The sequence below is a fragment of the Mastigoproctus giganteus genome, chromosome 14, assembly GCF_048544385.1.
Source record: "Mastigoproctus giganteus isolate SK-2022 chromosome 14, ASM4854438v1, whole genome shotgun sequence".
Classification (NCBI taxonomy): domain Eukaryota; kingdom Metazoa; phylum Arthropoda; class Arachnida; order Uropygi; family Thelyphonidae; genus Mastigoproctus; species Mastigoproctus giganteus.
Genome location: NC_143588.1, coordinates 4895515 through 4911300, shown reverse-complemented (window position 1 = coordinate 4911300; position 15786 = coordinate 4895515). Strand labels below are relative to the sequence as shown.

At 36.3% G+C, this 15786-nt stretch overlaps 1 protein-coding gene across 1 annotated transcript in view; it reads right to left on the bottom strand.

Annotated features, from left to right (window-relative positions):
* The window catches only part of Tbc1d15-17 (TBC1 domain family member 15/17), a 331818-nt gene that overhangs the window by 294557 nt on the left and 21475 nt on the right, over positions 1 to 15786 (bottom strand). Inside the window, exons 3-4 of the mRNA XM_090389001.1 lie at positions 15470 to 15614; positions 9120 to 9333 (exon numbers count right to left, since the gene is read on the bottom strand). Coding sequence (XP_090245127.1) covers positions 9120 to 9333; positions 15470 to 15614 — 359 coding nt within the window. The remainder of the gene's footprint in view (positions 1 to 9119; positions 9334 to 15469; positions 15615 to 15786) is intronic.

Sequence of the window (15786 nt, the reverse complement as noted above, 5' to 3'; positions counted from 1 at the left end):
TAGTACCTCGCTTGGGTTTGAGGTTAAGAAGACGAAAGAAGATATTTGTTGACATTGGACTTGAACTTCTGTAGATTGTAATTTTCAGGAAATACATATGAAGGAAGGTTGTTCCAGAAAACGGCAGTTGAATGAATAAATGAGGAAGATTAAAAGTTGGTTCTGTGGGTTTGAAGTTGGACAGTAAATGGATGTTGGCTGGTGGCGGCACGTGTTCGGACTGTTTTGAAAGAGAGAGCAGGAATTATAGAAGCCAATTCAGAAGAACAGTGCCCATGGAAGTATCTGTAGAAGAGGCATGCAGCAGAAACAGTGCGTCTATGAGAAAGCGAGTGGAGAGACTGTTAGAGATGAATCATTAATTAACCTAACTGCCCTCTTCTGAATGGAATCAAGAAGCCAGAGAGAGGTTTTGGGGCCACCACCCCAGATATGGGAACAATATTCCATGGCAGAGCGAACTTGCGATTTATACAGAGTGAGAAGCTGTTTGGAAGAAAAGTAACGCCGAGAGCGAAAGAGAAAACCAAGTTTTTTAGATGCAGAGGAAGCAATATTTGTAATGTGCTTGTGCCAAGAGAGATTAGAAGTCAGGGTAATCCCCAAAAGAGATATATTATTTTGCCTAGAAATCGGAGTGTCACTAAAGATAAGCAGAAGAATCCTTTTTGCGAGATATAAGACAAGACTGAGTTTTAGAAGGGTTGAAATCAACTAAGTTGTCTTTGCCCCACTGGAGAATTACCTGAAGATCGGCATTTAAGGAATTGGTAGCAGATTTTCGAGAAGTTGAAGCTGATTGAGCAGGACAAGGTTTCTCAAAATGGAAAGTTGAATGCAATGTGCTATCATCGGCAAAACTATGGATAGGATTTCCAGTCAATGGAAGAAGGTCATTGATATACAAGAGGAAAAGAGTGGGGGAAAGAACTGAACCTTGGGGAACACCGGCATTAGTGGAGAAGTTAGAAGACAGAGAGCCATCTACCATCTCCCTCAGTGAGCGATCAGAGAGAAAACTGGATAACCAATTACTAAAAACAGTTGGCAAACCATAAGATGGAAGCTTGTTTAGAAGACCTTTATGCCAAACACGATCAAAAGCCTTTGAAATGTCAAGAGCAACTACTTGTGTTTCACCGAACCTTTCCATTGAATTAGTCCATAAATGGGTAACATAAGCCAGAATATCTCCAGTGGATCGACACCGACGGAATCCATACTGGTGATCGCTGATCAGACGGAAGGTTTCTAGGTAGTTTAAGAGTTGGCGGTTAATTGATTTCTCCATTACTTTAGAAAGAGTAGAAGTAATTGCAATGGGACAATAATTGGATGGGAGGGATTTGTCACCCTTTTTAGGAACTGGCTGGATATGAGCAAATTTCCAAGCAGAAGGAAAAACACCTTTGGAATAAGAAAGTGAAAAAAGGCGGCAAAAAATAGGAGTAAGTTCAGGAGCACAGGTTTTGAGAACAAGTGGAGAAATACCATCAGGACCTGGAGCTTTCTTAGCATCAAGATTCATCAAAATCCTTCTGATATCCTTTTGACGGAAGACCACAGGAGGCATTGAATGGAGCGTGTTGGGAATGGTGGGAGGTGTTTTACCAAGATCATTAATACATGAGCTGGAAGAAAAATGGGATGCTAGCAGGTCAGCTTTATCCTTGGCTGAAGTGGCAACAGAACCATCTGGTTTGCGGCCAATAGCTTTGGCAAGAGACCAGAATGCTCGGCTACCATTAGGGTAAGAAGCAAGTTTTCTACTCTTAGCCTGTTCAAACTCTAGTTTGGACTGGTTAATAACTGCTTTACAACTGTTGCGAGCTTTGGTGTAGGCAGAAAATGAAACTGTAGAATTAGAAACAAGCCAATTACGATATGCAACATTCTTCTCTTGGACAGCCTTAGCACATTTATTGGAAAACCAAGGTTTAGATAAAGGACGAGATTTTAAAGTGGAGTGTGGGATAAAGGATTCCATTCCTGCAAGAATAATTTCACTGACACGATCTGAGCAAACGTTGACATCAGTTTTGAAACAGTAATCCGACCAAGGAAAAGAAGTCTCGCAGGTCATCCCATTTTGCATTTTTGTAATGCCAAACAACACGTGGTTGGGAATAGCCATGAGATAAAGGTTCCATTGGAGAAGAGACAATCACCAAGTTGTGATCTGAGGTGCCTAAAGGACTACTCACTTCGACCTTGTACTTAGAAGGGTTGTTTGTGAGAAAAAGATCAAGCGTATTGGCTGTATGATTAGGATTGTCCGGTATTCTTGTAGCTAAATGAACAATCTGTGCTAGGTCATTAGTAATTGCAAAAGCCTCAGCATCTCGACCTGCTGGGTCGGTGTGACTAGAAAACGGAAGCCAGCTGGAGTTGTGAACATTAAAATCACCAAGGAAAATTACTTCACTGTTAGGAAAGTTGGACTGGAGAAAGTCAAGTTGCAAAGAGAGGAAGTCAAAGAGCTCCAAGTGATTAGTGGAGTTGGGAGAATGGTAGAGACAACAGATGAATTTGCCACAATGAGGTAGAGAGATTTTAAGCCAGAGAAGATCAAAGAGAGGAGATTCCAAATTGCCAAGTCTCTGACAGGGAATATCAGAACGGACATATGCACAAATACCACCTTTGAGGCGAAAGGAATCATACAGCGAATAATTTGGGCATCTGAGATGAGCAGTAGATGAATCAACCGATATCTGAGATTCTGTCAGAAAAAGTACATAGGGTTTGGCAGACTGCAAGTGGAAATGGACATCGTTGAGATTAGAATTGAGACCACGTATATTTGTGAAATGAATTAGGAAGTCCTTGGGAGGTTTAGATCTTTTCGCAGATAAGCTTGCTCTATTAGTTTGACAATTCATGGTGTATTTTGATGGGGAAGAAGTTGATGTAGTTGATGGGGGAGAAGACAGAAAGTGGTAATCAATGTACACTGCTCATCGTGGACTAATGTTATTAGGGAAGTCCCTCAGGGTTCAGTGTTGGGTCCATTATTGTTTTCTGTATTTATAAATAATATTGATCATGGTATATCAAGCTTAATGTCCAAGTTTGCAGACGATACAAAAGTTGGCAGGGTTGTTAAGGACACTACTGATGCTATGCTGCTGCAACAGGATCTGGAAAGGTTGAGCAAATGGGCTGAGAGGTGGTAAATGAAGTTTAACATTGACAAATGTAAAGTACTACATATGGGAAACAGCAACCCCAGAGCAACGTATCAACTCTGTGGTACTACACTGACAGTGGTAGAGAATGAAAAGGACCTGGGGATAATTGTGCAGGCAGATATGAAGTTCTCTGAGCAGTGCAGACGGGCTTCAAGAGTAGCTCATGGTGTCTTGTTAATGATATATAGGAATTTTTCTAGCAGGGATAAGGAGGTAGTGATTATTCCCTTGTATAAGGCAATGGTCAGGCCACACCTTGAGTACTGTATACAGGTCTGGAGGCCTCAAGAAGGATGTAGAGCTGCTGGAACGAGTACAGAGAAGGGCAACAAGGTCAGTGAATGGAACAAAGGGTTGCTCTTACGAAGAAAGGCTTAAGTTTTGCAAATTACAGTGTCTGGAGACTAGGCACCAGCGAGGTGATCTGATAGAGGTGTATAAAGCCTTGAATGGTTTGAGCATCTCAATGCTAATGGGATTCTGCCTCTTGCTCAGAATAATCACCTGAGAGTGCATAAATTCAAATTGAGGAAAGACAGATGTAGGATAGATGTGTGGAAATTTGCCTTTAGCCAGCTGGTAGTTGGTTGGTGGAACAGACTTCCATCCCTTGTTGTGGAAGTTGATAGCCTAAATAAATTTAAGGCTCAGCTGGACAGGTATTTCGAACAAACAGAGGGGTGAAGTGTTTTTTTTTTTTTTTTTCCTGGCTGATACTGCATAAGCTTGCTTTCTTGCATCGTATGCCAATGCTAATGCTAATATTTACAGAGAGATGAACAGCTGTTTGTTCCATCATATGATGACATGGGCATTTGATAAAAAAATGTTTCATGAATGAAGGCAAATGGGCTTGTGGTACTGGATTCCATGATTAAAATTGTAACAATACAGCATATACAGCAACAAAATTTTAATAACTAAGTATGGAGCTTTCAGGGTAAACAAACTCCTTCTTCAGCAAAAGATGTATACAAAATACTAACAAATATAGATGTTATGCTGTGTGACTGAACATTATTCAAAAAGCCTTGAATCGCTGCAAGGGTATGAATCTACACTCGATCTTGGAATGAACAGTCTTGAAACTCGACAAGCGCTGGCAACAAACCCACACCCGTCCGTGCGCCAACAATGAATGCCAATCTAGTAATAATGCTCAATTACTACTACTAGATTGATGTCTTGAATTAATACACTGCGTCTTGAAAGTCTGTTCGGTGACAAGTCTGCAATTAGATTGTGAAACTTTATACAGAAGTAAATTTGCATCTGTAGGATTCTTTGCTGCTTGATCAGCAAATTCATTTCCATGAATGCCAGCCAGCATTTCCTGGAATCCAACAAATTTACTTACCTTTTGTTCTTTTTGAGCTTCATTGGATGAGCTAGGATCTGGTGAAGTATGGGATGAGATGGTGTGTGCTTTTTTTGAAGGGCATGCATATTACATTTAATGTCTCTGTAGGTTATATGAAATGTTTCAGAAGAGAAGTTTCAATGTATTTTAAGGCTACTATTATGGCAAATACCTCAGCAGAATAGCTACTACAGTCAGTCCTCGTATAACACATGTTTCAATGCCTCCATTCAATGTCTCCTGTGGTCTTCCATCAAAAGGATATCATAAAGATTTTGAAGAATCTTGATGCTAAGAAAGCTCCAGGTCCTGATGGTATTTAACCACTTGTTCTCAAAACCTGTTCGATCAAGTTTGGCATAAAGGTCTTCTAAACAAGCTTCCATCTTATGGTTTGCCAACTGTATTTTGTAATTGGTTATCCAGTTTTCTCTCTGATCGCTCACTGAGGGTGATGGTAGATGGCTCTGTCTACCACTAATGCTGGTGTCCTCCAAGGTTCAGTTCTTTCCCCCACTCTTTTCTCTTGTATATTAATGACCTTCTTCCACTGACTGGAAATCCTATCCATAGTTCTGCTGATGATAGCACATTGCATTCCACTTTCCATTTTGAGAAACCTTGCACTGCTCAGTCAGCATCAACTTCTCAAATATCCACTACCAATTCCTTAAATGCCGATCTCCAGGTTTTCTTGAACCGAAACTTGGTTTTCTCTTTCGCTCTCGGCGTTACTTTTCTTCCAAACAGCTGTTCACTTTGAACAAATCACAAATCCACCCTACCATGGAATATTGTTCCCTCATCTGGGGAGGTGCCCCCAAAACCTCTCTCAAGCTTCTAGATTCCATTCAGAAAGGGCAGTTATGTTAATTAATTAATGACTCCTCTCTAACAGAGTCTCTCCCCTCGCTCTCATAAACGTACTGTTTATGCTACATGCCTTTTCTACAGATACTTCCATGGACACTGTTCTTCTGAATTGGCTTCTATTATTCCCGCTCTTTCTTTCAAAACAGTCCGAACACGTGCCATCACCAGCCAACATCCATTTAGTGTCCAACTTCAAACTCACAGAACCAACTTTTCATCTTCGTTTATTCATTCAACTGCCGTTTTCTGGAACAAACTTCCTTCGTACGTATTTCTTGAAAATTACAGTCTACAGAAGTTCAAATCCAATGTCAACAAATATCTTCTTTTGTCTTCTCAACCTCCAACCCAAGCATGGCACCAAATACTATAGGTTCTAATACCTCTCATGTTTGGGGTTTTCATAAAAAAAAAAAAAAAAATCTGATTGAAGTGTCTGATTGGCCTTGAATGGGTTGAGCAGGCTCAATTCTGATGGGATTCTTCCTCCTGCTCAGATTACGAACCTGAGGGGGCATAAATTCAAATTGAGAAAAGACAGTTATAGAATAGATGTGCAGTAATTTGTCTTTAGCCAGCAGGTAGTTGATTGCTGGAACAAACTGACATCTGTCATTGTGGATGTTGATAGATTGAATAAATTCAAGGAGGAACTGGACAAAATTTTAGAGGGAATGGATGTAAAATGGTGGTAGTTGTTGGTTTTTTTTTTTTTTTTTTTTGGCTGATGCTACATAAGCTTGCTTTCTTGCATCATATGCCTCTACAACTACTACAACATCCTAAAATCTCTTTTCTTTGAAAGCAGTTTTCACCTTGGAAAAAAAGAAGTCCAGTGGTCCACTAAATCGGGAGAGTTGGATGGATGGCTGATCTGTACAATGCCGTGTTTCTTCAGAAATTAATTCACAGACAAGAACCAGCTGCCTTTTTCTTTAAATCATAGCCTCACCTATGAAATGCACTTCAATAGTCTTTGATGCATCTGTAATGAAAACACAACATTGACTCTCTCCCCTTCAGCTACAAATTACTTCTGAATCACACCATGTTTTTGAAAAAACATGGCCATCACCTTGATCCTGGATATTTATAAACCAGTGCTTCTCAATCTTTTTTTAATTACTGCTGCCTAAAGGGCTTTTTTAGGCAATTTTTTTTTCCTAATTGCCCCCCCCCCCATGAAATTTTAAACAAGAATATACTTTATACTTACTCCTTTTATTGAATGGGATCCCTGAGCCTGATACTTCTTAGCTAAAAGTTCAATGTTCGGTATGATGCTAGTAAGTTAAATTCTAATGTCACCTCTTGAACATATATCAATTCTGTTTCTTTCCTTTGTTAATATTTTATTTAATGAACTAAAACCATTTTCACCGATATAAGACGTCGGAAAACAAAGTATTTCGGCCATTTCAGACCACATTGTTGGATAAAGAATGTTTAGTTGTTTTTGATCCCCACAACTCAGCCATTCCACCTTTTTCAAATTTATATTTGCATTCTTCATATGACTTTATTTCTTCACTAGCAGACCCAAAATCACATCCAATTGGATCTAACATCCATGGCTTAACTTCAAAAGGAAAATCTATTTTTCATTTCACCTTTTAAAGAACACAAATGATCTGAATAATTCTTAAGATCATTCTCTGTATGAGGTTCATTGATTTCAGCTAACTCTTGCACATCATGAAATTGTTTTCACATTAAATTTCTTTCAAATATCTCCAGTTTTTCAGCGAAGGCTGAAAAACTGGAATTTTAATACATGTTTGCGTCCATAACCGTAATTAATTTTCCTTGAAGTGCTACTTCATTAAATTTTTGAAAAATCCAAGCCATAGAGTATAAGTTGTTTTTGTGTTTGCTGATCTCCTTCGCTAAATCCGTGTGTCCCTTACTTTCTAAAAAACTAATTATTGTATCAAAAAGGTTTACAAATTTTGTTAGACAGTTTCCTTTAGAAAGTCATCTGACTTCTGTATGTAAAAGAAGCCTCACATACTGTTCTTCATTAACAACACAAAATTTTCTGAAAAGACAATCATATTTGCTATGTTTTATTGATGGTTTTAATAACTATACTGAGAGATTGATAAAGAACTGGACTAACATTTTTTGCAACCAGATGACGTCGGTGCACAATGCAGTATATTGCAAGAACTTCACTTTGGGACATACTTCCTTTAGGTGGGCTATAAAACTTATGTCTTCCAACTGTGGAGGTAACATCATCAGTGGAACAGGATACCAAATTTTCCAATGGCACTTGTTTTTCATCAAATCATGTTTTTACAGCAGCAAAAATGGATGCTCCAGTACAGTCAGTTTCTATAGTTTCCAAATAACATCTCTTGCAATTTACAATCATCATCGAAATAACAAACACACGACATTAGAAGGGCCTTATTGTCAGTAACTATGGGTTCGTCAAACTGAATAGAAAATTTTCTCATTTTTAGTTTATTAATTAGCTGCTCTTCAATGTTAACTGACATTTCATCGATTCGTTTTCAAACTGAATTGTTGCTCAATGGCAATGTTTGAAATACTGGAAGGATTTTGAGGCATCACTGTTGAAATTGCAGTCTCTAACATCATATAACAGTCTCAGCAACTGTATGAATGCTACCAGTTTTTGCAATGATTTCTGCAATTTTATAAGACAATTATTTCATCATCATCATTTATTTGTGTGTTCTTCCTACATAAGGAAGTAACAGTGTTACACTGCTCAAAATTGTTTTAAATTTTTAAGATATTCGATATGTTTACCAACTTTATCAGGTTGTTTCCTTTTTAGGTGATCTAAATCTTGATGGTTTCATAGCCTCATTTGAAAAGAACTATTACACATAAGAAGCATAGGCTGTCTTGAGTCGAATGAGCTTTCAATAAAACCACAAGCTAGATATTCATTCAGATACTGTTGACACTTTCTTTCCAGCAGTTGACATGATTGATGATGGGTTGAATAACTACAAAGAATTAAATGGAGGGTTGAGATTAATAGTGGTGTAAGTCAGTCTATTCTCATTTTTGAGAACAAGGTGATTTGTGTTCACACTATTGGAACTCACTCCTGTAACAGCTTTAGTCAAGTTTATTTACAACCTGACCTGGATGCCTCTTAAAGCATTACCAAAAAGTTTTGATCTGGTGGACTACTTTAGAGTGGTGCAAAAACCACTCTAAAGCTATAACTTTAAAATGTAAGGGTCTTGATGGAATAAGTGCCATAACCTCAAAAGATAAGCACATGCTTCATGGCATAAGAGAAGGGGAAAAACTATCAAAGAGGCTGAAAAAGTTGTTACATAAAAAGGTGTAACAAACTTTGAGGGTTATTAATAATTCTTAACCACCTAAAAAAAGCCATGCTATCATTTGTTGTTTTTTATTTATTCACCAAGTTTTAAAAAAAAAATATGTCCAGGAAAGTTGATAATGGTAAAGGGGAAAAAGAAAAGCTTCCACTTCCAATCAGAATTCTTTTTGCTCATAAAATTCATACAAAAACCTTAAGCTCAGGAGTGAATGGGAATAAACTGCTACAGCAATGATATATGAAGAAATATACATGCATTACCTATTACATGACCTGCCTTTATACAAATATTCAATAAAATTCCTAGCATCTAATAAATATAATAATAAAAATGAGAAAATAATTTCATACGTTTACTTACTTAATAAACTTTCTATACTTTTGCAGAATAAATATAACATTTGGATATTCCAAAGAATCAATATAAAATGTTGGGAGCGTTGTACCATCGTGCAAAATAAAGGTCAACTGCACCTTATCATTTTGTGTTTCTGAACATCTATAAGATCTAAGGTCATTCAAATCAAAAAACACTGCACATGGCATTTTTACTGAAGTCCGTAACTGAACTGCATCTGTTAAAACAAATGTATAGTGATTTAACCAGTGAGTCAGCAAATTAGTTATATTCACTGAAGAAAAAGTATTTAAATTCTACTATCACAGTATGTTGATTTACTGAGTTAACATAATAAAACTTTTATATTTTATAAAATATTGAGCCAACAAAATTTTTTCAAATTATTTCTCATCTACAGAACAATACATCAAGTCATATTATCTTAGTATTCACTGTCATCTACTTTCCAGTCAAAGTGGAAAGCAATCAAAAATAACAAATACAAAAGACTGCACACTACACAAAAGAGATAATAGCACCCAATGCTTAAACTAACCATATTTCTGCATATTTCAGGTAAACCAAAAAAAATAATTTAAAATTTGCACAGATATTATATGCATAAATCATTCAGAGTTTTTATCAGGAAGAATTTTTATTCCTAAGTCTATTTTATAAGTTTCTTTCCAACTTTCTCCAATCAACAAAGGGCAAACTAAAATAACCTATAACACTGCATTCACACTTGCTCACCAATGCCATCTGCATGTAGAATCTCGCACACTCTTCATAACCTTCTGGTCTATAGTATATTCCCCCTTCCCAACTCCCATTTTTCCCTTTGCTTCCAACTACCTCACAGAACACAGATTATGAATAAATTCTGAATCTGGGTATATTTCATTCAAGGTGTTGAAACGTTGTGCTCAAGGCGCTTTTTATAAGAAACATGAACGTTCACCCCTCTTATCTTCCCCACCCTTTCCTCAATGCATGTCACAGCAAAACTCATTGCGCCCTATTTCTAGGTGACACCAAGTTTCTGTTAGCCCTTATTACAAAATGCTATACAAAAGATTTTTCCACTGTGGCTTAAAAACTGATTTCCACATGATGCAGTCTTTTAACATTTGACTCTTAATTCTTCATCATTTGTGACATTCATCAAGTCCCAATTACTCCTTTGGAGGTATTTACTGTTACATGTGAGGTAAGCTCAGGGGCTCACATCTGGTGAGCATGGGCTTGGCACATCCAGGGTCCTGAGCTGGATATCATCATTCTTCTATTCTTGGTGATTCCCTTCTACTTTTGACACGCACACGCCCTCTCAGGATAACGCAGAATTATTATTATTTTTTTGGATGGTGCAGCAAAAGCCTCAGGCTTTGTTGCACCATATGGCTAATAATAACTTGCACAGGTATACCACCAAAGAGTGAGTTTCAGTAGCATCTCAGATTGCTTAGACTCAGTTTTAATTAATAAATAACCAGATCCAAGTCTTTCACTATTTCTATATGAGAAATGGGAACAAAGTACTCATACATATGTTTGACAGGAATATAAAGAAAGATGGGCACTTCAGTACTGACACACAGCAATACTCATTCTTTTCAAGTATGATGTGTCATGATCAGCCTCATTTCATTTAGAGTATTATGAGGGTCAAGGCTCAATTGGATAGTGACTATCAAAATCCATGTTTTGCTCCTTTTAGCCCTTGAGGAGGTAGCCCTTTCCACCAAGGTTTCCTACACCACCACATTAGCATTAGCTGAGGCATATGATGCAAGAAAGCAAGCTTATACAGCATCAGCCAAAAAAAAAAAAAAAAAAAAAAAAACACTTCTCCCAGCGGGTAGTTGATTGCTGGAAGTCTGTTCCAGCAATCAACTACCCGCTTGCTAAAGGAAAACTTCCACACATCTATTCTACAATTGTCTTTCCTCAATTTGAATCTATGCTCTCTCAGGTTCTTAGTCTGAGCAAGCAGAAATATCCCATCAACATTGAGCCTGCTCAAACCATTCAAGACCTTATACACCTCAAAAAGATCACCCCGCAGGTGCCTAGTCTCCAGATGCAGCAACTTGCAGAACTTAAGCCTTTCTTCATAAGTGCACTCCTTTGTTCCTCTCATCAATCTTGTTGCCCTTCTCTGTACTCATTCTAGCAACTCTGCATCCTTCCTAAAACGATGCCTCCAGACCTGTATACAGTACTCAAGAAGTGGCCCGACCATTGCCTTATACAAAGGGATAATCACCTTGTCTCTGCTAGCAAAATTTCTATATATCATTGACAAAACTTCAAGACCTGCTCTGGCAGCATGTCTGCACTGCTCAGAGAACTTCATATCTGACTGCACAACTATCCCCCAGTTCCTTTTCATTCTTCACCTCCCTGAGTGTAGTACCACGGAGTTGGTACATTTCTCCTGGGTTATTGAAACCCATATGCAGTACTTTGCATTTGTCAATGTTAAACTTCAGTTGTCACTTTTCAGCCCATCTGCCTAACTTTTCTAGATTCTGTTGCAGTAGCATACTGTCTTTAGTGTCATTAACAACCCTGCCAACCTTTGTATCATCTGCAAAATTGGACAGTAAGCCTGATATACCTGGCTTGAAGGCAGTAGCAGTGGAAAACAGTGACCAAACAATCAGAAGAGTGGGGGAGCCATGAGTGGTCAACAGTAACATTGCAAGTGAAAAAAAAGTTATGAAAAGTTAATATTGCATATGAAAGACACTAGTAAATCGCAATAAGAAAATTGCTTGGAACTATTGCTTGGCACTCAAGGCCATTCTTTTGTGGTGACCCTACCAATATATATCTGAAAATTTCAGAGCTTAATGAGAAAAAGCAAGATTAGGTAAGCTAAATGACCAATCATCCAAACTGAGTAAGGTATAACCTCTAAAAATGTTTCCACAAACAAAACTGGAAAATTCTAACTTTTAAAAGATGGATATTGAGCATTTATAGGCTGGTAGGAAAAAAATTGTTTTCTGGACAAAATGGGCAAAAAAAACAGGAGCTTCTACTCCTTTTTTTTGGAGAGTTCCAAAAAAACATGTTGAAAGCAGAAGATTTTTCAGGAAAAGCAGAAGGGTTTTTAAAAGCCCACGTGCACTATAAATTAAAATTTTGCCCATAAAATATACATTTTATTTTAAAATACAGCCATAGGATTATTTATAGTACAGTATGGTTTAACTAACATTTTTCTATCTGTAGATTTCTGTTTGGATTGTCTGTTAGACATCAATTGATTATAATTGATTCAGGAAAAATACAGCAGCAGACTTTGCATATCTTCAGAATTATTGAGCCAAAGTTTCATTCATAACAAGGGCACTGCTGTTCACTCTTGGCTTCAAGAATATTTCAAAAACTACACGAAAAAGAGATGATCTGAACTCAGGTCCCCCCCTAACCCTGCTTGGTTGAATATTCTTTGACACTCGACATTGCTATGAGGAATTATTAAAATGCCAAGAATGATTTTGAATAACTTTTTATATTTCATGCTTCTTTGTACCCTTCTCATTTCCTGACCAAGGACCGTTACACGACAATTCATTCTTCTTTTATAATAGCATGTGGTAGGTTCTCATATTGAAATTAACAAAATTGCTCTGCAAAATATGATTTCTTTACTTTCAAATGATATTGAGAAACACTGGAAACTTTTTTTGCAAAATCAATTCATCAATTTGGTTCAAAAGAACTTGATCTCCAAATAATGTTATCGGATTGATGAATTGATTCTACACATACAATTATATTTAGTTAAAATTAAATGATATTTAACATAAAGCTTCCAATAATCCAGTGGGCAACTGGCTCTTTGTGAATTCTGTTTGGAGCTAACAGACTTTCAGCTGCGATAAGGAAATATGTTTTGGTTTTAAGAATTCATGAGAGAAATCAATGCCTGCCAAACTAAGTCCACATTTTACAAAATTTATTGATAAAGTCATACAGCTTCTGCCAGGAGTATATTAAATATTTGAAGTGCAAAGTTAAGATTGTATCAGCACACAAATTACCTAAACAAGTACACCCTATTAACTTGCACTAACTTTTTTTTTACCATATGTATAAAACACCTTAATGTAAAGTTTTACTGTCACAAACTGTTTTCATGTTTGACACATTGTTTCTGCACTTGTCTCTCATTTATCTTTGTAATTGGGATTGACAAAGCAAGTTGCTGATAAAGTTGCCAATAATAGAAACATGAATTGGGAGTTTAAATAATTTATTTTCTTTGAAAATAAATCTTTAAATATATTAATTTTTAATACATGTGACCCCCCGCTTAATGCTGATAATTCGTTCCGGAAAAACAGAGTGCTAAGTGAATCCGCACTAAGCGAGCGCATTCCCATAAGGTAACATATGTATTTGTGAGTTGCAGTCGGTGCCATAGGATATTTCCTAATCTATAATAAATGGTGGTGAAAAGATGCCCAAATGTCGGTCAAAATAGTTAATATTCAAATATTTGTACATATAAAATATTCTGCATTACATACATATATAATTATGTGATAACTACTTATGTATCAAAATTAAACTTAAAATTCCAATTAAAATCATGAATTTAATTGATCTAAATTGATTTTAATTGATGATTTTAATCATGAAAAATGTGTCGATTTTGGGTTGTACTTTGGCCCTCTTCCTGGTAAACTAAAAGGGGTTTTAATTTTAAATCCCCTGCAGCGTTACCACCCAACAATAAAGTAAACCGATCCTTCGCTGCTTTGAAACCTGGCATGTTTTTTTTTTATTCTTTCAAGATGAAATTTCTTTTAGGCATTCGTTTCCAAAAAAAGTCCTGCTTCATCTATGTTAAAAACTTGTTGAGAAGCATAACACATAATACCCTTCTTCAATAATTTTAATAAGTTCATTTTTGAAAGTTTCGTCTCTTTGATCTGCATTTGCAGCTTCTCCCTGGATTAAAATCTATTCAGCCCTTCTAGTTTTAAATGGTTCCACATTTTTTTTTTTTTTTTAGGCAAGTTTTCTTCAGATCATCATACAGGCTAATCTCTCTTTCTCTCTCTCTCTCCCTCTTTATAATATTTAACTTAACCGAATTCTGCATTGGATATTATCTTCAATAAAATTAGTTATTCTCTCCATTTCAGGAGAGACTTTAACTAATAAAATTAAAACGACAGTAAAATGGCTGTCATTCCTGCTGCTAAAATTAATTCTTTATTTTTTATAATTGTTCTTACAGTTAAACTTGCCAGTCCTAAATTATGACACGCATCCGCTTGTTGTTGACCGGAATCGATTTGCTTCAAAATGTCTAATTTAATTTTCAAATTCAGTCTTTTTCTTACATTAATAGTCTTCGTACTGCATCCAGACATTGTTGCTTTTTCATTCTTATCTGCCATTATTAACTCTTTGAAAATGTAACTGCATTGGTTGCATTAATTATGATACAACGTTCGAGTAAACTATCCGAGTAAACTAAACTAAACTAAACGCACGATGCCTAACACTGTACCAAGTGATGACTAGACTTCGGATAAATACAAATGTTACATAGTTCCAAAATCAAAAAAAAAAATGTTGATTTTGGAACTATGTAACAAGTCACTGTACTGCAATTAAATTAGCGTACAACAAAATTTCACTGAGCGTGAGAAAATTTCTCAAGTCTGTGTGTGAAACATTTTAATGCTGTTTTGCTATTCATTTTCAAGCTATCGACTCCATTAAATGAAACGATTTCGTTAAATATGCGAAAAATGCAATCTGTAAAAGAGCGTTTCAGTCAGATACAGGTTATAATATAAGAACAGCATTATAGCGAATCAGCATAAAGCAAACCACATTATAATGAGGGCCTGCTGTAAACATAAGGTCTTTTATTAATCCTTACTGCCTTATAACATTGCAGGTATAATCACTGAGGGAATATCATATTCATTACATTGTAAATGAAACCTGCAGAATAAAAGTTGGTTTTTTTTACAATTATGGAAAACTTCAAGTGTATATCAGTCATATTCATTAACTAAATTTGAAATTCATAGAAAATTTTTAAAAATTTGATTTTAATGGTTCTACGATTTTTTGCAAGCAGGAAAACTATATTTTTGCAAAAAGACAAAGAAAGTCTATATACCAACTCTAGTACAATAGTGACATAGAAAAGGGGTCAAAATAAGTCAAAAAGATGATTCTCCTTCAAAAACTGTGAGAGCTTGCAGCTATGTACACATAAGCTAAGCCTGAAAGATAAGGTTTAGATATACTTGAGGAAGTAGACTATAACAGCAAAACAAGTGGGAATGAAGAACTGTCAGTTTTAAAATATATCATTTGATCCTTACCTGAACTGTTGCTTCTGTGCACCTTATATTCAACAGAACAAGATGGAGTTAATTCCTCCCAATCAAAATTTTCTGCATCAGTATTCAACTGCTTTTTTGCTACAACTTCCTGTAATGGTTCCCAATGCAAAATAGTTGTCTGATGCTGTAAAGCAAAAATAAAAATCAATGTTATGCAATAAAAAAGTAACAGATACACCATTTGCAGTAATAGAAACACAAATAATATCAATCTGATTCAAAAAAACTTGAAAAGTATCACAGCAGAAATCACCACAAAAGAAGAAATAAAAAAATAGTAATAAATAATAACCCTC